Raw genomic sequence first — 26,108 nt, 5'->3', positions numbered from 1 at the left:
ATTTTTGTTCCTGTGCACTGACTGAATAATGAATGAGTAGACCCATATTACAATATATCCCCATAGTTTGATTGAATGGAATTTATAGCTTAATTATAGACTGATGTGCTTTGTGGTAATATGATTCAATAAGCCATGTCTATAGTTCATGTTAATACGGAATTATTAGCACATTTTAGCTGACTATTCAGACTGATTTACGTGTTCAATTTTCTAGAACTATAAATTGTTGGTCAATGAGAAAAATTATATAGAAACCATACTAGCTCCTTTTCTGTGTTTTTCAATGATGAAATTCTTTAAATATGGTTTTGTGTAGTGGTTGTAACTATAATTCTTGCTCGGTAATTGTTTTGTTATATGTAATTTTACCATGTTAAAGTTAAACCTTCTTTTTAAAAAAAAAGAAGAAAGGGAAGTGTGTGATATCATCTATTAAATAAAACACTGATGGCAATGACAGGCAGAGTAGGTGACAAGGAGAGAGAATTCTGGAGGCGAAGGCTGGGAGAGACACTGCAGCACGCCAGGAGAAGAGCATGTAAAGACGGGAAGCACCAGCATGCAAGGTATAGATTTATAGAAATGGTTAATTAAGATAAAAGACATTAGCAGAAGCTGCACGCCATACAGTTTATAAGTGATATAGCGTCTGAGTGATTATTTTATAGTGGATGTGGACTGCGGCTTGGGAACCTGGAGAGAAGCCCTCCAGCTACAGTTTTGCATCTGTCTTGAATGATCTGTTTTGTTCTTATGGTTCTTTCTTTTATTTTGTAGCCATGAAAAACTCAAGAAATGTAATGCATTTGTATGACCCTGTGTTTCACTGTAAAGAGATGAGTGATATTTATACATTATGTCAGTGCCGTCTTACAGAGTTGTCAACTATGAGTAGAATTAAGTAGAATATTGTACTTAACATATATCTAACAATGAACTGTGGTCATAGTGAACACCTTGGACTTCTGAAGCTGCCTATAGCTCCCACTTCTTTCACTGACCTTGTTAACTTGCTAACAAAGAAGCTACCAGTGGAGGCATAGGAGAGGCAGGGATTGACCCAGTGAGTCACATGGTGGGTCCAAGAGTGCTTGACCTTATTGCCACGACTGGAATGTGCAATCACAGTCACAGATGAGCTTCTGTTACCAGAGCTGTGCCTGCTAGTTCCAGGTCCTATCACTCTGGACAATTTGATAGCAATAAAAGGTCATATTCTGCAGTGTCCATCTATACCCACAGACAAAGTTGTGACTCATACTATCAACATCGCACAAATCCATGTTGTTTAAGATCATCTATAGAATCTCTAGAGACAGGAGATACTAATTCGGAGTATTTTAGGGAACTCTTTCTAAAGCTGTAAGACTTTATGTTTATCATTCCTAAATTCACTTAGAAGTTGTGAGTACATGACTTTCATATAATGTATTAACAGCTCCTTGTATATCTTTATCAGTGACATGAATGAAACTGATTCTGTTCAGTTATGTATCCCACACTGGCCTCGAACTCATGATCCTCCACTCCAGCCTCCTAAGTGTTGGGATTGAGGCTTGTACCACTATGACTGTTTTATAACAGATCTTCCATTGTGGCTTAGCTTCTGTGGGAAGCTTATAAGCCATATATATCCTCTGGTTAAAAACTTACAACTTGTTTGATTAAATATAAGTTTTTAAACTTGCGACCTGAAAAAAAGTCAATGTTAATGGGATTTGAATGACTTATTAATATAGTGATGAGTAAGGTAAGGAGCACTACTAGCCATGAAAGACTAAATTTAAGAAAGTGGCAGATTAAAAACACATGAGGAATATGCACACATACACTTGCTTCACACAGAAAGATTACTGTAAAAAAACAATACAAAAGCCACCAGTACTGTATATTATATAAACTCACAAAGTGCACTTTATACACAAACAAGAAGCATAAATTAAAAAATAGGACAATAGCAAAACATTTTAAATATAGAAGAATTTGCACATAATTTTTGTTAAATAAGAATAAATAATTTCATCACAGAAATTCACATAGCAGTTGCAAAAACAATAAATTATTTATTTTTTCAGTGCTGCAACTTTTTTTGTTCATTTGTGATTCATCCCTCAATTCTTAGTTTAAAACTGTTTCCACAGGAAGGCAATGGATGCTGAATCTGTTAAATAATTATAACAATGCTCTTATGCTTCTAAGCAACAGGGAGGGCTAACACGGCCTTTTCTGTTGAAAAATGACCAGACACTCTTTCATTCTGGGCTCTCTTGCACTTAATGAAACTTATTCTGGAGTGATTTTTATGCAAGTGAGGTTATGAGTTTTGTAACCTGAGCATTGCCTTCCCCCCATATTTATTCATCACCCTAAATTCAAGGTCTTTAAACAATTCAAGATACACAGTGGGAAGATGGAAGACATGGTACATAATCAAACTGGACAGAATATGGGTTTCCCTCCATCACCCATCACCCTTTCCTTCTCTGACAGCTCCCCTTTTCTGAATCTCAGTTTGCTGTGTCTCTTTCCTTAGGAGTTTTATGTACATTCCCCTGTCCATGCAGGATTCTCACTTTAAAATGGAGAGAGAATACCTTCAGACAGAGAATAGTAGTTCGATCGTTCTCTCCTTGCTGGAACTATTCCAATGTTGAAGAGTAAAACTTCATTATTGTAGGGAAAAGCAAACCACTGAAAAATCTTATTAAAATCTATGAAGGTCATATGGGGAAGCAGAGTAGGTGACAATTATGTTTATGCCTTATTTTATTTTAAAAATAACCACAAAAGATAAAAATATGAATTTTGTCACATTTGATCTATTATTTGGTTTGTATTATTTTCAAAACTGGAAAAAGTTACATTAAACTATTATTCTCTATTTGTAAAGTTAAATAATCAACGTGATCTTTAACACTTTTGTTTTCTGATGAGTTTGACTGGATTGATTTCCTGCTCTATATTTGGAGACCTCCAATCAATATTGGCCACCAGTTTGATATATGTTGAATTTCTTTATTTAAAGAGACCAGGCTTTGAGATTTTGAAGGATGATGATTGGTTTGGAAGAGAATTGATCTATTTCACAAAATAATTTCTTAAAAAAAAAGACAGTATAATTTATTTCTTTTTTTTCTGGTCTGCTGAAATAAAGGTGACATAGAGTCATCAATTACATAATTTTTTATATTAAAATATCCTATAATAAAATAAACTCTCATACATTTAGTGGAATTCCAGTCAGGATTTCCTAAAATCCTTATATGCAAATCTTTAACAGTAGGCACATTTGGTATGATCACTATAAAATTTACATAAAACAATTTGTTTTGCAGTATTTCACAAATGAAAAAAATTCTCAGTGGAATAAAACACGCTATATTATTTGAGTTATCCAAGGGGATTATGCAGTGTATAGTCTAAAGAATATTTTCTGTTTATGATTATTAAATATTTTTAATATGCAACCTTCCTGCACAGGCAAGAGACTTCCTGAAAACCCTTAAATTTCATTATTTATACATTCACTGGTATAGTCAAACACTTTGCAATTGGGAAAATTCTCTAATACAGTAGGTATATACTTATTTTTTTAATTATGAGATGATTGCCTATGATGTGGAAACAGTCTTATTAATGCTAATGAGTTTGATTTATTGAATTAATTGAATTAATACTGATTGTTCCTTTTAGATGAGGCTAAACATGAAGTGATTTTAATATTACTGTTAGACCCAGTCAATACAGAATATAAGTCTTTTCCAACTCTTGGGAAAAACAAACAAGCAAACACAAACACATTTTGAAGGCTGGCTGAGAAGAGGTATGCTGGTACTGAAGGTGCTGGATGTGACAGATAACTTGATGCTGTGTGTTCTTTATGTTTACTACACATTGTGAAATATTAGCTGGGAGCCACAGAAAGTAAGCTGTTGTGAGACTATAAATTGAAAACACAGTGACATATCTTTTCTTTTAAATTCCAATACAAGCAAACTAATGTTTAAGACCCTTGGATATTGATCACATATACACAGGAAAACACAATTTCTACACCACAATGATACAATAATTTGGCTGGCTGCCTGAAAAAAATACAGACAGTCAAAGGTTAGAGTACATGGACCTGAGGATGTGTTTAAATGACCAGACACACACAGATCCTTTCCCCTTTTAGAATTTCTCAGAAGATGCTTGCTGTCAAAATGTTTTTTGACTAAAACATTATCTCCTACAGTCAGACAAAACACAAAAATCTTGTTTAACAGCAGCAAGTTCTTAATTTCCAGTAAATCTTCCACAGCTCTTTCTGGAAGCTGGTAGTTGAAATAGCTGCAGACCTACTTTGGTCAAATACTTTCTTATTGAAATATACATATAGATATATCAATAGGACCAAGGATATAAAGTGACATTCCAAGGTGGATGCATTTACAAACAGTAAAAATAAGTTGTGTGTCATGGCTGAACATGATCACAATGCCTTTGAAGACATTCTATAAGAGGTAGGTGACAAAACTACTCTGCCATCTTCAACTGTCCTCGATTCTACATTCATCATTGCGTGTCTCCTTTTGTGTAGGCCCAAGGATGTTCCAAAACTCCCACGCTTTCTGTATTCCAAGTGCACCATCATGACGTGAAGTAGTGTACATGTTTTGGTCGCAGAGAGCAGATTCTGCCCATAATTCGACTCCTAGTGACCACGACACTGACGCACCACTTTCTGTGCCTTGGTTAGGACTTGTCTTCACCACAATGACATCTGAGATGATCTTCCAGTTATCTTTGTGCATGAGAACAAACCACAGGCTAACATTTCTTCAGCAAACATTGCTTAAATGCAGAAGGCCTCTGAGAGAGAAGGCATCCCTTCGCTATTTTCCGGTTTCCATCTTGGCACTGCACCGTCCTGGTGTGCCAGCCTGTGTCACAGGTTCTAGAGCAGGCCAGCCATGGGCCTGTCACCCACTGTAGCTGTGGAGCGTGTGGTCCCACTTTGTTGCTGCCATGGCTAATGACTGAGTTTCCTTTTTGAGTGGACTTCTTGGGAACAAAAAAGCTGTAGCGGACATCTAGTGCTTTCGTTGGGTCTGTTGCAAGAATCTGTACAATCAGAATTTCTTTTGTGGCTGAATAGCCCATCCCATGCAAAAAATCATCTCTGTGGCTCCACCCACTGTAGTTCATGACTGTGCCATTGATGTCGATGATAGTCTCTGAAGTGGAGATCATGTACTTGCCATTGATAAGGTACTCACCATTCTTCTTCTTTAGGGCTAAATAGGCAGTGAACCGAGTCTGGTCTTTGGCTTTGAATTGTCGGACTTTTATGTGAGTTGCTCCTTCAGGGATCCTCACAACATCTGTGTAACCCTTACTGTAGGCAAGAATGTTCACATGGGAGGTGAAGGAAAGAAAGGGGCAATGAGACAGAATTAGTATATGCCTAGACATGGATAAACAAATAGAAATTTTCTAAAGGATTTTTTCCCCATCTTAACATAAACTTTTAGTGTATTTCAGAGCTTAAGTTTAAATTGGTTTTAAGTTCTTTTGATAGGACAAAATAAAAAATTGCAGTACGATATGACATTATGTCTGTTTTTACTGAGATATTCAAAATTAAGATGATGCTAACAACCCACACTTATTTTAAAAGTGGATTAAGAGATTTATTCAGTCATTGCATCTTTATCAATTTGTACCATAGTTACAAAGATATTTTATATTTTTCTAGGTGCAAGGTAAATGTGACTATAAATAGACAAATCTGCCCTCAGTTAATCTCATAGAAATATTTAATGTGTCTGACATTGGACTTATCAGCAGATATTAGTAAGCCCTATTACTATACCCCAGGCCAGGTAAACCTTTGTCTTTCAAGGTGGGCTACAGGGTCTTCATGTTGCTCCAATATACTGACTTGTTTAAGGATACAGGTTTAGTTATTTGCTGAATCGAGGCTCTGCTTCTAGAAGCCATACTAGATTTTATGGGGCAAAAAGGTAAATATAAGGTAAAAATTTGTCACTAGATCATGAGTACTTACTATTTTTTAAGAAAAAAAAGATTTTAATGCCTTACAGTTTTTTTTTTTTCTGAATGTCTAGTCTTCACCCAACATTATGATAAATTGAATGAGGTCTTTTATTGTGTGAAAAAAATAAGCAGGTCTTGAAAGATACATCATCTGTTCAGGAGCAACAAAGACCATCTCTGATATTCACAAACCTTGTTGAACTCTAGTATAGCACACATGTTAATTAAGTGCCAGGAGAACATATCAATATGAAAGGCTTTCATCATTTGACAAAAAAATTTTGCTTTTATAAGAGACCATAATAAAGCTTAGAGATATATTATTGCTTAATATGACTTTAAACATTTCCCAGTTATTTAAAGAGAAATGGCTTTGTATGTGCAGATCCACTGGCTGCTGTGAAATTAAATTGTGTAGTCTCTAATTCTTACTCAAGGTTCAAGATTATAAGTTAAAAATCCAAGTTTATATCCCCTGACTTGAAGAGGGAAGCTCATTCCCAAATGCAGTTCTGTGTTTACCAGGTGTCTGATCTAGAGTACCCATCTTACACATGCATCAGAACTTCTGAGGGTTAGGAAGAGCACAGTTGCTTGGGGTATCGCTGATGCTGTCCAACTGAATTCATTATATTTATGTTCATAACATTATATAACACAGTGTATAATACTTTTTTCTCAATTATTTTGGTAGTGTGTAATATTGATAGAAATATATAATCCTACAAGATCTTCAAGGTCAGAATGACTGTTGGAGATGATGTCACATTGTACACTAAAAGAATATGGCATGAGAATATAATAAAAATCTTTAAAGACTTTATTACAGAGCTCTTCCTTGTCAATACTGGGCTTAAAAGCCAGACCCCTTGTCTAATTTTAATTGTTATATATTACCATTGTGGGTAGGGATTTCATGCATGTCAGTTGTCTTCATCATTAATTTCTTTATCACTACATGTAACTTCAAATGTGCATGTATCAGTTACAAATTCAGAAAACTTCAAAGTGTTGCATTTAGCACTTTGAAAAGTGTTTTTCAGTTTTATGTAGAAGAACACACAGAGTACAATGTGTAAGGTATTAACTTAAAAATTAGATTCCTCTAAGTCATATTATTTCTTCTTTCTCTCATCATCTTCATCTCTTTTTCTATTCCTTTTATACGTTTCTTTCTTTTTCCCCTCATTCTCTTTCTTTCCCTCTTTTACCCCCTTTAGCTCTCTTTTTCTTTCCCTCTCTTCCTCTCCTTTCTTATATCACAAAATGTCCCATACACCTATGATCTCATTTATAGCTTCTGCTTTATTCTGAAATTCATCCACTATGGTGAATTACATAAGTCTTAATTCTAAGTTTTAGTTTCCTCATCTGTAATGTAAAAGTTTGAGGAGCTAATCTGTAAGCTGTTTTGCATATTTGAAATATGGAAAGGTAGAAAATATTCCTGGATCTGCAGGGTTGTTGTAGATGGCCCAACCTAGTCAAATGATTCTGATTTCATTATTTAGCGAGATTAATAATACATACTCATAGTCAGAATAATTCTCCAGTCATGCACTGTAACATTGTATCAATCATAATTACATTTTTTTTCATATTAGTGTGATAGTTAGCACTTTTAATTAACTCTTATTGATATAACTGGCAGATTGCAGACAACCTAAAGAAAGCTAAGCACCTATGTTGGCATGCAGGCACACTCCACCTACATACTCTGCAAGGGAGAGGTTTCACAAAGAAGAAATAACCCTGGGTTCTGTCAGATCCCTTAGCTAAGTCAGCCATCCTTCTGACAGCACTGTTATATTTGATTCCAGAATTTGTAATTTATAGCCTCTTGTGTTTAAAGCAGAAGGGTGGAATCAGGAGACATTGTTGTGTGTCTGTCCTTATGGAGTGGACAGAAACCAGATCATTCCCTGTAAAGGGGGATTGTTGCCACAGCACCTCAATTAACTTACATTTTCAGGGAGCAATGTTTTCTGAAGAAAAACACACTGTCCTTCGAGAAATTATTTGCTATAAAAACAGCAACGGGATCCAGAGTGGTGGTTTATACCTGGAATCCCAGCACAGAGGCAAGAGGATGACCAGACAGTCAAGCTTTTCCTGGTCTACACAGCAAGGCCACATCTCAAAAAGAAAAAAAAAACCCAACAAAACAAAACAAACAACCAATCAATGGAAGCCATGGAGAAGGGGAGGAAAAAAGAAATGTGAAGTTGGGAAGAAAACGTGTCCAGTGGAAGTTGGAGGAATGGGTGTGGAAGTTGGAGGAATGGGTGTGGGTGTGACCAAGATACATTGTATATGAGTCTGAAATATTCAAAGAATAAATGAAAAATATCATAAAAGGGCTGAAGAATGGCTCAGCGGTTAGAAGAGCACTGCTGGTGCTCTTCCAGAGGACTTGGTTCCCAGCACCCATATGGTGGCTCACAACTTTCTGTACCTTCAGTTCTGGGGGATCAAATTCTCTCTTCTGGCCTCCTCCAGCACCAGGCATGCAAGTGGTGCAGACATACACACAGACAAAACATCTACTACACACACATCCAATAAAACTTTAAAATGTAAAAATAGCTAAGGCTGAAGCCAATCATTCCTTCTAAATGAGGCTTTAGGAAAGGCAGATTTGTTGGGTACCACATCATGGAACAGCGTCTGCTTTTTCCTTTTGCTCTCTAGTCCTAAGTAAGACCTTGGTTCCACAGCTGTTGTAGTTTATCTGCTTCCGGAGGCATTTAAAGTTTCTAACAGCCACAGAGACCGATTCATCTCTTCTCTTCCCCTTCTCATATGCAAAAAGCATTGCTGAAGCCACATTAGATCTCCTGCAAAGAGCTGATGAGGTATTGTGAATCTCCTGTACCAGCTTCTTAGGAGTCTAAAAACCTTGTTTAAATCACGTGAGTGCTGAGGTGCTGCTATCATGTTACCTTTTTTTATTGAAGGTTCCAATAACCTTCGTACAACTGGAATTGTCCCCTCCACACACTCCACACTTGTCATACTGCAGCTTTGAGCCAATGATGCCGTCACAGCCAGTTCTCACGCACCTTCCTCGGACACACACAGAGTTGCTGTACGGCCGACATTCAGTCCCATCTGTCACCTGTATATGACAAAGATATCAGCAATAGGGATATTTGGGCTCTGGGTTTTGGTTCTTTTACTTAAAGAAAAAGTTGTCATTTCCAAACTTTTTATTATTATAAATTATACATTCAAAAATAATCTAGATATGGCTCAGAGGCTAAGAACATATACTGCTATTGCAGAAGACTACACTTCATTTCCTAGCACTGATGACAGGTCATTCACAGCAACCTGTAACTCCACTTCCAGGGGGCATCTGATGCATTGCTCTTCCCAGCCACCTGCTCTCGCACACACATACCAACACACACACAATTAAAAAATAAAATAACTCTTTAAAACTAAACCATCCAAAAGCAATCAATCATTTAATTTCCAGGAATTTTTAAGTGGAAAAAAAAAACAGAATATATTTTTCTTAGGAAGATTTGGTTATGCGCTTTTTCTCTTGAATTTCTTGCCTAATATGTTTGGTGATCCAAGTTACTCATCTTCTTGTTTGTATTCATAACACAGTCCTACTGTATCAGCTTGACTTTTACAACGATGAAAAGAATCTTTTAACTTTGTGGAAGACTATCACTTCTGTAGAGATCTGAACATTACCAGGCTTAAGAATACAAAGGTTTTTTATTCTTTGTTATGTAACTTTTACTTTAGCAGCAAATTTGAAAATTTAGACTTATTTAAAAATCTGTCATTGTCATTGTGTGTTGAACCTTCAGGCATCAAAGGAAAGACAGACAGATTTGTTCAGGAAACAGAACCTGGGGAGGAGTGTTTCCAAAAATTTTGAAAACAGAGTGAATGCTTGGTTCTGAATACAGGAAGTAGTATATATTGTAGTTCCAAAGCTATTTAAACACAGCATGAACAGAAACTGGTATGCTTATGTGCATGCATACTCATATTCCTCGTGTGTGTGTGTGTGTGTGTGTGTGTGTGTGTGTGTGTGTGTGTGTGTGTGTATATGCATTTTAAATTTGTGTGCCTATGACACTTTCAGACTTGTGATTATGTGAGTTTGTGTGTTTATTTGTAAACTGAAGTAGGTCTCTATAGTGTTAATAATTCTCTTCCCCATTATATTTCAAGCTTTTTGTTTTTATTTATATGTAATGTTTTAAGGAAATGTATCACTTTGTAAGTAAGTAGATATGATATATTAATGTATTTGTTTTAAGGAAATGTATTTCTTTGTAAGTAAATAGGTATTTTATATTAATGTATTTACAAATTGGACATTGGCTGACTTTTCAATGGTATACAGATACAGACATAGGTATACAGATACAGCTGAAGGCTGGTTACAGGGATGTTTTAAATGTATCATATGTTTGAAAATTTGATAAATGGTGTTTATAAATTGCTGCATGATACAAAAAATAATGAAAAATTCCTTTAGTATATTCTGAAAATATTTATCTGTGAAAAATGAAGAGTAACCACATGTATATCTTATAATTTAAGTGACTAGAAGGACTTTGGTTCATGGTGAAGGTCTAAGAGTAATTCTAAGTCTTGGGTCAGAGACAATGACTTTAAAACCTGTATTTAAGTCTGAATTCATGAATTCTCAAACACCTGGAAAATAGAAACCTTTCCTCCCAATAGTCCTCTTAACAAAATTTCCTGAGAAAATGCATATTCTTTTCTAGACTATGTTGATGTTAGTATCATAATTTATTTTAGATTATGGGAAAACTACACTTCCCAAAAAATGATTTTTAAAGCATGCACTTGTTCTGCTAAAATGCTTTTAGTCCATTGTATAAAGTTTGAAAAATACACAAATTATAGAGATAAAAATGAAACCCTCCCAAATCTGTCTTAAAAATCATGACTGTGGCCCTTTGACAGTTATAGACTTTACTCTATGAAGTAATTTCTACCCAGGGTGTCCACTGTTCTGGACAGAGAGGACTAGTTACCTTTGGAGAAAAGACCACATAGTAACCAGTGCCCTTGGCTCTACAGGTAAGCTTGCACACGTCTCCTGGCAGGACACCTGCATATTTGGGAACCCATTCCACAAATGTTTTGACTCCTTTTGCATCAGACTGATATCCATTTTTGGCCTCACACTGTTCATGACGAAAAGATTTACCTAGAAAACAAAACGTGTAACATTTATACCTTATTAACTTTAAGAGAAAATGTTAATGATTTCTATATTGAAGAGCTTTCTATGCAGCAGCGTTTAAAGTACCTTGGTATAAACAGAGTTGAAAACAAAAGTTCTCTCTCAGTCCCTTGGTGACACTGTTGTCTGCGATAATAATTCAAAAATCATTCACATATTTCTTACTCATTTACACATCAGTGGATCTATCTAGTATGAGATTAATAGTACTTCTCTGACTTCCCTTGTTTATTTCTACTAAAATAGGAACTGCACATGACACATGTTGTTACTGGCATCCAAGAGCATCCTACCATTAGGTGGACAAGGCGTAACACTGCAGGAGCGGTATATGGCCCTCTTTCCTGTGCAGTAGCGGCCACTGTTTCGAGGCGCAGGGTTATTGCAATGGCGGTAGGCAAACTGCACTCCTCCCCCACATGAGCGAGAACACTGGCCCCAGGGGCCCCAGGATCCCCAGTTTCCATGGCTTGATGTCTGAAACAGAAAACAGGAGATCTTTTAACTCTGGTTGGAAAAATCCCCCATATGTACATTGTAGTCGTTTGCATGTATCATCCCATCGGAGGGCACTGCTTATGCTCCAGTTGAAGGATTGCAGCCCATTTCTGGTGCTAAGCAAGTCATTGGCTTCAGGACCTTGTTTCCAGCAGTACAGGATCAAAAGTGTCACCCTAAGTAATGAGCACATGGCAAGGACTGCATCCTGTTTTCTTCAGTCATTTTATATCCTGCCTTCCTTCTGATACTGTAAAACTCCTGTTAATAATCACAGATCCCTGTTAACATTTTTTTTTTTTTGCTTTTGTCTTGGACCAATAATGAAATGCATGATGCTGATGGTTTTGTAAGATGTTGTTCATTTACATTTCTTTCTATATAGTCTAAAATTCTTTGGTCCTATTGTTGACATCACACATTCTGTCTATGAAGATTCTGCCTCATACATGAAGGCATTTTGAGCTGGGCTTGCTACATTCCTAATTAGATACGACAGACAATGTAGGGCATCTTCAGCTTATGTGCCCACACACTCCACATGGAAAGGTAACCCTAGGTACCAAACTTTAGGTTTCTTCCTGTAGAGACACTGCAGGAGGAATCTGGGAGATTATAACAGGTGTTACAGCATGAGCTATTCTGACTAGTAAATACAAGCTCCTGGTTGCTTGGGTCAGGTTGTCTGACAAGACACAGGTAATGTGGACTGTGAGTTATACTGTGAACATATGTCTTGGCGGCAACCTCTGGGGTACCTTAGCTCCTAACATTACATGAATTTTCTGTCAGGAAAAAGTGACCATTTGGGATCTTACAAGAGACCATCAAGGACCATAGTGTCTGCTCTGCCACTGTTTCCGCACGAACTTCAGTGGACACATTCTGATAACCTTGGGGAGAGGATTTTAAAAGTGAGCTTCCAAAATACACCACAGAGGCTCTGCTTTGAGTGTCAATGTGGGTTTGTTTGTGGAATGCTGCAATTTGCCAAGAAATCCCTGTCAGTGGCATGTGTTCCTGTGTTTGGTTACTGGGAGGGCTGCTGTGGGTGGGAGATGAACTTTGAATATTGTTATTCAGGATTATTGAAGGAGAAAATCGTTTAGCTAGGAAATGAATCCCTTCTGATGACAATGACCACGCATGTCCGGAAAACCACTTCCTGTGTTGGGCCTGGAGGCTTTAGATGACAAGAAAACCACTTACTGAGTAATATTTTTTCTTAGTTTTGTCCACACATTTGCCCTGCAGGCAGATTCTGCCCTTCCCACAGGGCGTCCCCTCCACAGCAGGCAGCTTCTTGGTCAGACACACCATTTGGCCTTGACGCACCACAGCACACCACAGCCGGGCACAGACATCCATGCCAGGACACACAGTGTATTCAGGCCCAAACGTCAAGTTGCACTGCTGGGTGGCATCGTAGGTCTGTCCCGGGAGTTCCTCAGGACCCAGAATCTGTTTTCGTGGTAGGTCTAGCAAGCAGTTACCTAAGAGAATAATCAAGATTCAGAATCAACCCTGGTTTAGGTTTCAAATTGTTATGATCAGGGCTCTAAAAATTTAAATGTACCGTGAGGTGTAAAAGCATGATGTACCTACAAGTCTGCAGAGTGGTGCCCTTGGGGATGCAATGAAAAGGGCTGACCCTCTGTTTGGACTCTAGAATTCTCTTAGAGTGATGCACTCTTGGAGCAGATATAATGCTGGAGTTAAGGCTGCCAGTGCCACTGTTCTACATGACTATTTTGTAATATTTAAACAGTCACAGAGGAAATGAGGAGGGGCTGATGATGAACTTCACAGTTTCCTATGCCATTGACAGCTTTGAGCAATACCTCATTGATGGCACATCCCACTCACCAGTTCTAAATCACCTCTTCCCCATGTGCCTGTAGCCTGTCTCCTTGCCACTAGTAACACTTAATGACATCAGAGGTCACTGTTCATTCTTGCACTCATTGAATATGTGCTTATTGAATACCGAGGATGTCCTCAATTTCTTCCACTAAAGTGAAAGAAAAACTAAATAAACATTTCTTACACACTAGTAAAAATTGTAATAAAAGACTTTCAATATCCATAGAATAAAATAGTGGGAAAAAAGTAAGAATATTTGGTAATTTGGACTAGAAAAGTCTTAATCTTTACCTTTATTTTCCCACTAAGTCTGTTTATCATTTTCTTATTGCGTATTCAGAGTAGCAGCCAAAAGCAGCTGGAATCTTAGAGTAGGGGCCAGGCAACCAGGATGCTATAGAGAATTCATAAAATCTGGAACTTCCCCTTTTCATCCAAAATGCATCCCTTAGAACGCAGGCCCAGTGAGCTGAAATTATTCTTTTTCTTTATCAAATACTCAGGCATGGATGCCCACTGGCTTGTGTGATTTTTTTTATTTTTCGTATTTGATTATACAAGTCACACACTGGTTATCATAGTAATAACAACTAACATTTGGTACACATTCTGTGTTCTTTATATATGTCAACTTATTCATTTCATATGAAGAATCCCAGGAGGTTGACTTACTCTTTTTATTCATCTTAAAGACAAGTCAAGAAATATAAATAGTCAATTTCGTATCCAATGTTACTTAGTTATTAGGGCTTTGTGCTCAGGAGCTGCCATCCTCCTGGCATACCATGTTGTCTCAGGTGTATAGAAAGATGTCTTATTTTCTTTCTGAGGGACTGACGCATGTTGGTTTTGGTATCCTTTAAATGATAGATACTGTGCCTACTGCTAGAAAGAGCTGGCCTAAAGTCTAATTCTGATGAAATACCACATGCTTGTGTGCTCTCAGCCAAGTGAGTTAACCTCTCCCTAATCTATTTTTGGGATCTGCGAGATGCTCACTTTTTTCGCTATAAACTGCAAAGGTTGAAAAGTTTTTAAAAAAGAACAGAAACAGATGAAACAATGATAGTTGGTTTTATGTTCAACTGAACTGAAAGTCAACGCCTTTTATCCAAGAAAAACTTCCACATTCAAATCCTTATTTACACTGGGAAAATAACTATTCAGCACATTTCAAGAGTATTGCAAACATTTTTACAACTGCACTCAACTTTCTACAAAGAGAGCAGCGTACACCTATTTATTTGTCCAACTGTGATAGAGGCATTATAGGAAAATGAGTAAATAGCAAACCATTTAACTGAGCCAGAGTGTTTGAAGAGGTAAAGCTCTTTAAGGCCAGCCAGAAAAAGCATTAGAAATGAGGATCTCACCAAAGAGAACTTAGCGAGAAAAACATCAAGTTAAAAGGAAAACATTAACAGCAAGTCAATAGGAAGGAATGATAGTAAAACCCCACTAACAGGACTGAGGAAGAGCAGGCACTTTGGAACTCTGGGAAACTGTCTTCTTCATTGCTCCATCAAATGGCTGCTGTGCAAATCAGAGAAGCCTTAGCAGAGTGCTGATGTTAGAACGCTGAACAAATCTCAGAATCAGCGAGAATGCTTTCCAGGTCTTTTAAAGTGCTGTGTTCAGTGTTTTTTGTTTTTTGTTTTTTGTTTTCCCTAAAACGGACAGACCATAGACTGCATAACATTAGCTGGAGAGACTTAGCCTTGTGTAGACAAATAGGGCATAGGTCTACCGTATTTATAGTGAAACAGAATAAGTGATCATCTTAAGATGGATACGTAGTCAGTCACTGATAGCCACCCTACTTCACAAGAGATAATGAGAGTGGAGGAATGTAGATTGCTAGCAGTTTAGAATCGATCTTTGGTGAGGACACTTCAAGATGAAACAGGCCTTTATAATGCTTAACTCAGTACAATTAAAATAACATTATTTTTAGAGGTCAAATGAAAGTGACATTTTCTTGTTTAAAATAAAATGATTTCCTTCTTGGAATGATTGACATTAACTTACGGTTTTTTTTTTTTTTAAAGATAAGTTTCTGCACTTTAGTAACTTTGTTTTATATTTGATGATTTCCTTTTGTAACAAAATAGTACAAACATCTCTACCATATGGAAACCTTATGCCAGGAAATGACAAAAATCATTACAGTGTCTAACTATGAAGCTCACAGTATACAATATTTAAAAATGATGTGATAATGGATTATCCAATCTGTGTCTTCCACTTTTAAAAGTGCATATGGTTTGGAGGTAGACTGAAACTAGAAAATGACCTCTCTTTCAACATTTTAATTTTGGCCTTTATTGGAATGCAACTGACTGTTAACTTCTTCTTTATCTGTTCTATTCTTACTTTTGGTCACTTCTTCATAACCACTTCATATTTAAAAAGTTTAAATTAGTCTGAAATTTTACCTGGGGCTTTTTTCTGTTCAAGATTGCCAAATTGTGCCTTCCTCTCTTCTCTCCTCTCTCCAGTTCTCTCCTTCCTGTTTTCTACTCTCACATTGAGTGTGTATCAAATGGAAAGTCAGCAGGCATGTGAGCATAACATATGTGTTTTTCCATGCAGACAAGATTAAAAATATAAAATAAGGCCCACAACTGAAAACCGAAAAGAGTCATTTTAAATGGGTAAACGAGAGAATGATTGTTTCTCCTTGGGCTCTATAGCTTACCAGCAAATAAAGGAAGGTTCAGCTTGCCTCCAGGAAATAGAACCTGGGACCTAAAAGGTTCAGATGTTGTTTAAGTAGGGCTGTCTTCCTAGTTAATTTTAAGTAGAAATTATGGGACTAAGGATTTTTTTTTCAATGGTTTCATCTCCCTCTCTCTCTTTTTTTATTTTTAGCACTGCAGTTATTTCCTCCTTCTCTTCTGGCACTCAGGTATAAGATTGAGCACTGACCCAAATAAATCGCGAAAACTCAATGAATGATCCTGAATAAGTATCTGAGACCTCACAACACTTTCTCTGCTCCCCATTTATTTCTAGCTTCTGCTTCCAGTCTTTGCACACCTTCTTTGAGACCCTTGGATGAATGTCTAATATTAACAGGGAAAAGTGCATTTTCTTGCTGTTCAAGAAACCATTTTGGTTCCAGTGATAAAGGAACAAGAACATTGCCAAAGGGACAGATGATGCTGACTGAAAGTGATTCTAGTGTCTGTAGCTGGTGGAAGCATTATGTGCTCATGATCATAGATAACGATGAGGGAGTGAGGTTAAACATTCTCCATAACATATGTTGACACAAAGCTTTAAATTACAATTTACCATGGCTTTTAGAGTATGGCTTATTTGCTCATATTCTCAAAAAACACATTTATTGTGAAAAATCAAGATATAGCCATAATAGGCTTCAAATTTCTTGATTTTTACCTTAAAAGCTGGTTTTATGTTTTTATTGCTATTTCCACAGTTGGAAATTAACAAAGAATCCAGACATAGAGCTTTCCATTACTATTTTCTGTCAAAAGTTCTGTGCTTGTTGAGTGGCCATAACCTTAGTTCTTTAAGTAAATGATAAGAAAAGAACCATTCATGCATTTTCCACATCAGCCCAGGTTGCTGGTGTTCTTGAACTGTAATCACTTGTCTTTTTTATCATCTGGCAGAGGAATTCTGGATGCAGCAAATAAAACTATCTCCTTGGGCCTCACTCAAGGTTTGGAAGGAAGCCTTTGGTAAAGGAAATTCAATCACCTGCCTTCCTTGCACAATTTCTCTGCTGGTGCTTACCCCTACTTCCAAGGCTCACACTCCCAGCCAGCTTGCCTTCAGCTAACTTGTATAAACACTGCAACGTTTCTGCAAAGCCCTTGGCCAGGGGTGGGGGAGTCCCACGAGTCAAGGCTCCTCCTGTTTCGAAGCTCAAGTCTCCAGACACACTTACTTTAGAGTATGGTCTTTGGCTTCCCAGTCATAACCAAACCACTGCACGTTTCCCCATGGACCCAAATCAGGAAACACTCAGTACTAATGAATTTAAACCTGGAAGTGGTAGAGTGCTGCAAACATCCAGCTACTTATGGGTAATAATTTAAAAAATAAATCAAATGCTTTGAGTTTAATTTTACTCTAGCTTCCTTTTGCTTCTGCACTGTCGGAGGTACAAGCAGGAAGGATGTGATATCACACCAAATGTGTTTCCAGATCATGTGCTCTTTGGGCACCATCAAAACATTAGGCACATTTTGTGACAGTACTCACTTAAACATGGCACATTTTGCTGCCTTTATCTGAGTGTCTCAATTTGACATTCCCAAGTGCTGAAAGTCCATCTTATCCCTGCATAAATCTCTGTATCTGGCCAGTGTCTACTAGTCTTTCAATGAATGAAACTAGCACGATGGATGTCACACTATTGATGTTTAGGAAAATGGGACCAGGTTACTACACATTTTTCATTTGTTGGTTGGTGGATTGGTTTTAGGTCTGCAGTTTACTGATTTTGTTACTTTCTTACTGTCAAATGAGCTCACTTGCCTATGGTGATATTTTATTTGTACTAAAATGTGATTTGTATGTTAATAAATAAAGTTGTCCGGGGGTCAGAGTTAATAGCAAGCCATCGAAGAAGCTGGGCGCTAGTGGTGCATGCCTTTAATCCCAGCACTTGGTAGGCAGAGCTAGGTAGATCTCTGTGTATTCAAGCATTGGAGACACACGCCTTTAATCTCAATACCAACCATAGAATACCTGGAGATCTGTACAGACAGGCAGTGATGAGGTGGTCATGTGGTTGGGTTTACAACCAGTGAGAAGGCAGAACAGAAAGTCTTTATAAAGACAGACACACAGGAAGTAGGTCTCTTTCAGAGAGGTAGGATCACCGCGAGAGGAAGGGTAAGGTTTTTAGCTCTTAGCTATTGCTCTGACCTCTTGGCTTTCTTCTTTGCATTGGTTCTGTGTTTCTTATTGAATACGAAGGTTACTTCTACACTTGCCCTCAGTTTATCTGTGTGAAGTCTTCCCCAGGCCCATGAGTACTATGTTGCTAAAAGGTTTTAATGGCCTAGAACATTAGATCCTGACCACAGTTTTTTGAGTGGTTACTTTATTGGCTTCCTATAAAGAAAGCGGGGGGAGGGGGGAGAGTTGTATGCTATGATGTGGTGAAATCTGTTAGTCTTTGAACCAATGTGTGTCTGCATGCCTGTTTTTAAATCATCTTGGACTTGGGATTTTTCCTTGATTCCTTAAGTTCAAGTATCAGTGCTTCAATCATCTAAAAAATGGGCTTGCCAGTTCCTGCTACCATACTGTCATTTAAACTGACTTGTAGGTATTTTAAAATCAACATTACAAGGCTATTAAATTCTTTGAGCTCTCATTTAAATAACAGCGCTAGAGAGACACTACTGAAATACTATAGATGCATGTGATCTTTTGACAGGAACCATGGCTCAGGTCCTACTGCATACCGCCTTCCCTTATTTTTCCTTATTCTGAAATTACCTTCATCATTATAAGTGATTGAAAGCATATAATTTTTTCATTTTTGGTTGAAATGAAAGACCACCTAACAGAAATCAACATATTCAAAAATGAAAGTATCTAGATTTGATTAAATAAGTAAATATTTTCTCATTCAAAGAATTCTGGCAAATCCTTTGTTTATTTAATCCACATCTGGGAGACTCAGACCATCTTTATTAGTGTAAATGAATATGATCTACTTCTGCTATAACTGTGTTCTTAGCTGGTCTCTATCAGAAGTCCTTTTGAACAGAAACTGACGCAAAAGTACGGAAGCATGGTGAAAATTAAACACCAAGCAGATTATAGACTTTTTAAAATATAGAAATACTGTTGAAAGTTAAAGTAATGTTGGAAGCATAGTTATTGCTGAAAGTAAGGTCTTGAGTTCCACAAACATGAAATAAAGGAATCCTTCTAAAATTACAGCCAAAGCAATACAATTTGACACAGCTTTGTGACTGAGCTAATACGTACATGGGGTGAAAAGCTGGCCTATTTTTTTGCCATAAGAATTTGCTGCCTTAACAACTTGATCTATTTATTTAGAGATTCAGGGTTTAGCTCAGCCTTTTATCATGTGTAATATACAATCTGAAAATAAAATAGTCATGCTATTTCTTAAAAATGAAGCAGTAAGGGTAGTATCAGGAGTAGAGAGTTAAGATTCTACTAGGGAGAGACTCTTTCACATAGTGACTTGTTTAGCATTGAGAGTGAGATGATCACAGAAGCATCCATATCAGGTTTTGGTCAGCATGGTAACCAAACTAAAGAGAACTGCCATTTTTATTTTAGTTTAAGGGAAAGACAGATGGGTCTTAGTAGTGTTTCCAAGTCTTTAAAATATGGGGCACCTTTTCTACTACTGAAGGTATTTATTTGGTATTGATAAAATAACTGTTTGTTTATTTTTGAGACATGTCTTTGCTCTGCATCTAAGGCTGCCCTGGCCCTCACCATCCTCTTGCTCCAGGCTAAAGAACGAGTGCCAGGTTGATAGGTTTGCACCACCATGCTGCTGAAATTGGGAGAACATCCAAGCATGGCAGGGGCTAGATTCCTTTTAAAATTATGAAATGCAAATTCTAGTATCCACAAGAGCTTTACCAGTTCAACAGTAATATACGGAAAGATGATGCAAAATGAAAACATTTTGGCTACAGCTTCATAAAAAGCACTTTGTAGGAAACATCCCAGTGTTTGAAATGAATTTAATTTATTGGTTGTTTTGGCACTCTTTAGTCAAAGTTCAAAATGCCTAACACATTAAGGAATCAGGTGTTTAAAAATCAAGTGTTTTTGAAACTCAGGGTAAAGATGCAATCTTAGATTTTCTTGATCCTACTTTGAATAATGACTCATAAGATAGTTTATGGAAATTATTACCTTCAAAGTCCAAAACTTAACCACCTGTTTCAGAAAGAGATGCATTTTAAGAGAGCAGAAAGAAAACAGGACACACTCTTTTATGAAAGATGAGAAAGTTGAAGTATATGCTCTCAAGGATTCCTTCCAACTGTGCATGTCCAGCCTGCCACATTTCTATGATGTTGAAACAGTAAAAGACCAGAGGAAATTTGCAACAGCTTGTTTCGAAGACTACTTAGGGAGTAGGATTTGTTATTTCTAGAAATTGTGACTTCCTCTATACTTTCAAATGACTTACAGCACTAATCCTAGTCTTACAGAGTTTAATAAAGTATGTTATGCTCTTGAACTGCCTGTAAACGATAAAGCCAGAAATTTTCCTTTGAAGTTCTCAAAGTCTTTTCCCACCATGGCTCTGTTATTTTTGTTCTGTAGTTTTTATGTTACTTCCAAGAGAAACTACTGTCAGGATGAAATCAAATTTTTCTAGTCAATGAATATCTAGAGAGCATCCCTTCCTGGTTTCACTTTGCTATAAAGAAAATCCAGTAGAATTACATCCTACAGCTTAACCAAACCCCTGTAATAGCATGCAACAAAAAATTCTGGGAGTCATATTAATATCATGCAAACCAAGATGTCAGCTAATGTTCTTACAGGAACTTCCTGGTGAAAGAGGAAATAAAAGCCAGGCTTTCAGGGCATCCACTGCTAGGCATTCTGTGTGGTCTCCCACACTGTTTCCCTTTTGAACTTTTTAAACCAACAGCAAAATTACCATAGCTGTAATGCCACCAAGGATGCTGTCATTGCATGCCAAGAAACAATCGATTTGCTCACATCTTTTCTGACACTGTCCAAGTGACCATTGTCGCACAGGATGATCTGAGGATCATGAAGCCATCATGATGCAAAGCTCCTAAAAAAATCTGAATTTGTTTTCAAGCATCTATGCTGTCCTTTAAGTTACATACCGTGACCATCATCCAGGAATTCCGTGATGGTGGCTGAAGTGCATTTCGACCATGGCTTGGATGCATCGATGCTGGTAAGGATTGAAGACATTAGACGTTTGTCCTCTGTGGAACCAAAATTCTCTTCACAGAATTTGGAATCGTCATGGGAGAGGCCAAGTAGATGTCCTATGGAAGAGAAGAGAGAGTGCAAATGACATAAGGAAGAAAAGAATCGCCAACTACAGATGACTCTGAATTTCTATTTTCACCTAACAAATACATTAGCCCCACCCCTCCTTGGCACCTAATCAATGGTGATTTTAACAGTCTGCATATCCAGACTGATCCTCCAGCCATGTGAAAACTGCATGATGTTATGAAGTAGTTGCTTTGGGTGAACATTTGGATGAAAATTGAAAACATAAATGACGAAGTAGATAATCCCCAAGTCCATCTGGATCACATATGCTCATTGACATATAAAAGCTTATTTAGAATCATGAATTTGGGAGGCCTTTGTGGGATTATGTCATAGCCCTCACCACATATTATTTTTATTGTTAGTATTCCGCTTTCTCTGATCAACTACAAAACTCCAGAAGATCAAAGTACATTTCCCTCATCATCTACAGCTAAAACCTTTGTATCTGACTTAGTGCTATGCACACAGAAAACTGTAGACCGTTTTTTGAATGCCGAAGACTACTGTTTTCTTTGTCAAGTACATAAGTAGTTCTCTGAGATGACCCAGAGAGAAAACAAATAAAAAGTAACATTTAGAGGTTTTCTTGTATGAAATATCATCCCTCTTCATATTTTGTTTATTATAGTTATTTGGTGAATTGTAGATAATTATTAGTCTCACAAAGAACCTATTTTGAAAATATGCTCATCTCTACTGTATTATGGATAAAAAAAAATCAACATACTCATTTTGGAGTGCTAGAGATGGATGAGGAACCAGATGCCAGGAAGATGAGTAATGGTTCCAAGGCACCTGGTCAGGATGTGTGTGCACTTAATGCTCCTATACTTGCTACAGTCCCAGCCTAGACTATTGCCAACTCATCTATCCAGGTATCAATTCTCAGAGTACGTCAGTGTACTCAGATTCTTATGATATGAGTAAATTGCTTCTTGTTCCTCAATATCATTATTTTCCATAGCCTAATGGGTATATGGACATTCTTCTATAAATCTAAAAGGCTTTACAAAAGAATTCAAGGAGGTAGTTATTTCAGCAAAGCTTTCAGGATCATATAAAACCCACAAGCTAATGAATAAGACAGTACAGCAGATTGGTCACTTTTTCCTGAGATTCTTATACATCAAATGCAGGAATGCTGGCCATCCGATCAAGAGTCCAGTCAATGCAGAGCAACACGGCCCAACAGAGATGAAATCTTTCACACCACATTCCAGCTACTTTGGGCCAACTTGTTAAATCACTGACACCTCATAACAAAATTATTCACTGCACAGCTGACTGCTCTTGTGCTTGGAATGAAGTGACTACGGTTCGGTGACCTTTCAATTCTCTACATATTTATGCTATTTATTTGGTTATTGCCTTCAGCAGCATTTATAGAATTTATGGGGCAAGCAAGATTTCTCTGAAAGTCTCTCCATTGCAGCACATGATAGGTTTGATCAGTAGCAGGAGTACCTATCACTTTTGTGAAGTATGTCCCCAATAACATGGGAAGCAGGATTGGCAAGGGCCTCTCTAATTTGTGAGTGGAATGCAGAGATTTTTTTTAAGAGTGTCACAATCCACAGAAAACCTATTTATTAAGATTGCTGAAAATTATTTAATCTATCCAGCACTTTTTGAGAATTCACCTTGCAGTCCCTGGACTTTTCCAAGGTAACAGCTTTAACAGCCAACACAGTGGAACTTGTTTGGAAGTTTCATACTGGGGAATTGTATTGTGTCAAGAGAAAAAGAAAGAGGGAAATGTGTCCAATGAAATCTCTGTAACAGAGTATTCAGTCAAATCCATGTTTTAAATTTAACAATATGTGCCTTTTGCATTATATTTTCTAAGAGATTCACACACATTTAATGAAGCCAGGATTTCCCCTCTCAAATTGATATAAATAACATTTTCCAAAGGCATTTTTATTATTGCATCAAGGGATTTTCACTTCATTTGGAGGGTGTATTTTGGATTTATGATTTAAATAAAGTATGTACTGCAAACACCAAATTCACTTAGAGGGCTGAAGAAAGTATCTTGGTTTTGTTTCTGTCGCACATAGTGGCAACTCTTACTAACTTAAAATTTTAAGTGGTGTCAACCAGACAGTTTATTTTGAAAATATTTTGGCATGATTTAATAAATTATTTAGAGTGCTATTTCATATCATACTGTGGTTTTTATGATCCCTAAATTTAGCCATCTGACTTAATTGCCCCAAAGACAGGCACATATAAGCAAGTTCAACCAGAAAAGATTGCCTTGCTGATCTGAGCACTAACAAATCAAAGCTCCACCTCAGACTTAAAGGAGGTGTTCATTTTGTGAGATTCCTTCCATCAGACAGAAACACTGCTGGAGGGCTGACTGGAAGACTGTCATTTAAAAGTACTCGTCCTCCATGGAGAAAACCTGTAAGCTGCCTGGGGAAAGCATGTTCTCAAGGGCGGCAGGAGTTATGGCTCTAGAAAAACATTTAAACACCCCACCAACAGGCGGAAGGTTCCAGAGTAGCTGGAACCAGGGTACCAGGAGAGACCCATGTGACTTCCCCTCCAGAGCTGGCAGGAATTGAAAAGGAAGAAGAATGCGATGAGTGTCCAATGCTCCTCAAGGAGGAGGTGACACCTGTACTGGAGGTCACAAACAGCAAGCACAGTGTGTGTTTAAAGCCTGTGTCCCCAGTCAGTGACGTGAAGACATTTGATGTCAGTCTGAAATTTGCCAGCATCGTTGAGAACCGGAACGATAAGTTACATACAGATGCATGAGGCGCTTACACAGCAGGCGATGTAGCAGGACACTGTAGATCCAGAATCAAGGACATTTAAACTATGACATCACAGCTGACAATCATGGATGCCAAACAGCTGTGAAGGGGACCCAACATGCATACAGATCTGACTGACGAGGACAGATTTTTAACTCTTCAGACAACTACTCATTCAGAGGAAGTTAATTTGGAAAGCACCACAAAGACATTTACAATGAACAGCAGGTGGGATTTAGATAATCACGACCTAGAAGGGTAAACCAGCCTTGGCGGCGGAATCTGGGGAAGCGACAAAGTCAGTGTTCACAAGGCCTACGTTAGCTGTTCTCGTCACAGTGTATTTTCTGAGGAGCTTTTTGGAGCAAGAGGGCAGTGAAATTAGTGCAGGGATGAGGTATTAGAGGTCAAAGGGCATGCCGTCCACAGACCAATGGAGAAAGGCCATCTTTTCCCTTGGAGCTGTTGAGATGCATTTCTCTCTTAGGAGTCAGAATGTAGGAATGAAAGAGTAGGGCTGCTTCAAGGTAGTTTAGAAGGATAAAGTTTTTTTGAGGAAGCTCCTTAGTCCAATAGGGTACCCAAACTAATGAACAAGAGGTGGAGATGGACTTAGTAGTGGCCATTCACACTTAGAGGGTTACATTAAAGACCCAAACCTTGCATAAGGGAAACATCTGCATTTTTATTTAGAGCCATTTGTAATCAGTAGACACACAAAACACCAAAAAGAAAACTGCTTTGAGTATTTTTGTTGATAACCTTCTTTATAAACTGCCAAATCGGTGATAACTTATTCAATGACTTTCATTTTTGATATTCCAAATATACATTTGAGGATGCTCTCACTTTCTCGTCTAGTGAATCTGCAGTTAGAAAAATATGCACCAAGGGAATGACAAACTTATATATATATATATATTTTTTAAAGACAGGTTGTAATTATCCTAGGCTGGCATTAAACTTTATCCATATCTAAGGATGACCTTGAACTTCTGATCCTCACGCATCTGCCACCTGAAGCCTGGATCTTAGGTGTGTGCTCCCTCTCTTGCTTTATTCAGCACTGGAGATGGAACTCAGAACATCATGAATGCAAGAGAAGCTACAGCAGCTCTGCCACATCCCCAGCCAAGACACATTACATTCAAGGGAACTGCTAGTTTAGCTTCTCATTCGACTCAGGTATTACTGGGCAAGACTGACCTCAGGAAGGAAATTGAGTGTTTTGCTAAACTTTGGTCTGCAAATTACACAGAATTTCAAGTTCTTGTCTCCTGATCCCAAGCTAACCAATAGTCAAGGGGACATAGCACCACATCCTACAAAAATGTCCCAAGAAGCACTGTAATGTGTTTACTTGGGAAAGTGCAGCTCAGAAGAGGCATCTGTTTCTTAATGAGGTCATGTTTTTCATTTACCTAATTTTCCAGCTGGGATTATGGAGGTGCAAGAAGGTCTGGCCAGGGGTTGAAAAGTGAGTCAACAGCTCACAGGGGATAGAATCTAGAACCACCACAGAGAGGAATCATGACCTCCAATAATCATAAGGGACATACTCTTCCTAATACAGACCTTTATGTAGAGGTGATAACACTCAGAAGCATTCATTTAAAAAACACTGAGTAAAAATGCCTAATGTGGTATTGAGTGTGTAA

The 26,108-nt window shown here is 37.7% G+C and overlaps 1 protein-coding gene across 1 annotated transcript in view; it reads right to left on the bottom strand.

The window, feature by feature from the left end:
- Positions 1 to 1,771: 1,771 nt before the first annotated feature.
- The window catches only part of Adamts5 (ADAM metallopeptidase with thrombospondin type 1 motif 5), a 44,090-nt gene continuing 19,753 nt past the window's right edge, over positions 1,772 to 26,108 (bottom strand). The window contains exons 3-8 of the mRNA XM_037209657.1: positions 21,499 to 21,666; positions 12,998 to 13,281; positions 11,584 to 11,767; positions 11,079 to 11,254; positions 8,988 to 9,163; positions 1,772 to 5,383 (exon numbers count right to left, since the gene is read on the bottom strand). Of these exons, the coding sequence (XP_037065552.1) occupies positions 4,816 to 5,383; positions 8,988 to 9,163; positions 11,079 to 11,254; positions 11,584 to 11,767; positions 12,998 to 13,281; positions 21,499 to 21,666 (1,556 nt within the window). The 3' untranslated portion in view covers positions 1,772 to 4,815. The remainder of the gene's footprint in view (positions 5,384 to 8,987; positions 9,164 to 11,078; positions 11,255 to 11,583; positions 11,768 to 12,997; positions 13,282 to 21,498; positions 21,667 to 26,108) is intronic.

This window comes from Peromyscus leucopus, chromosome 12 (assembly GCF_004664715.2).
Source record: "Peromyscus leucopus breed LL Stock chromosome 12, UCI_PerLeu_2.1, whole genome shotgun sequence".
In the NCBI taxonomy this organism is placed as follows: domain Eukaryota; kingdom Metazoa; phylum Chordata; class Mammalia; order Rodentia; family Cricetidae; genus Peromyscus; species Peromyscus leucopus.
Note: the sequence above shows the minus strand (reverse complement) of the source record. Positions and strands in the feature narration are given on the sequence as shown.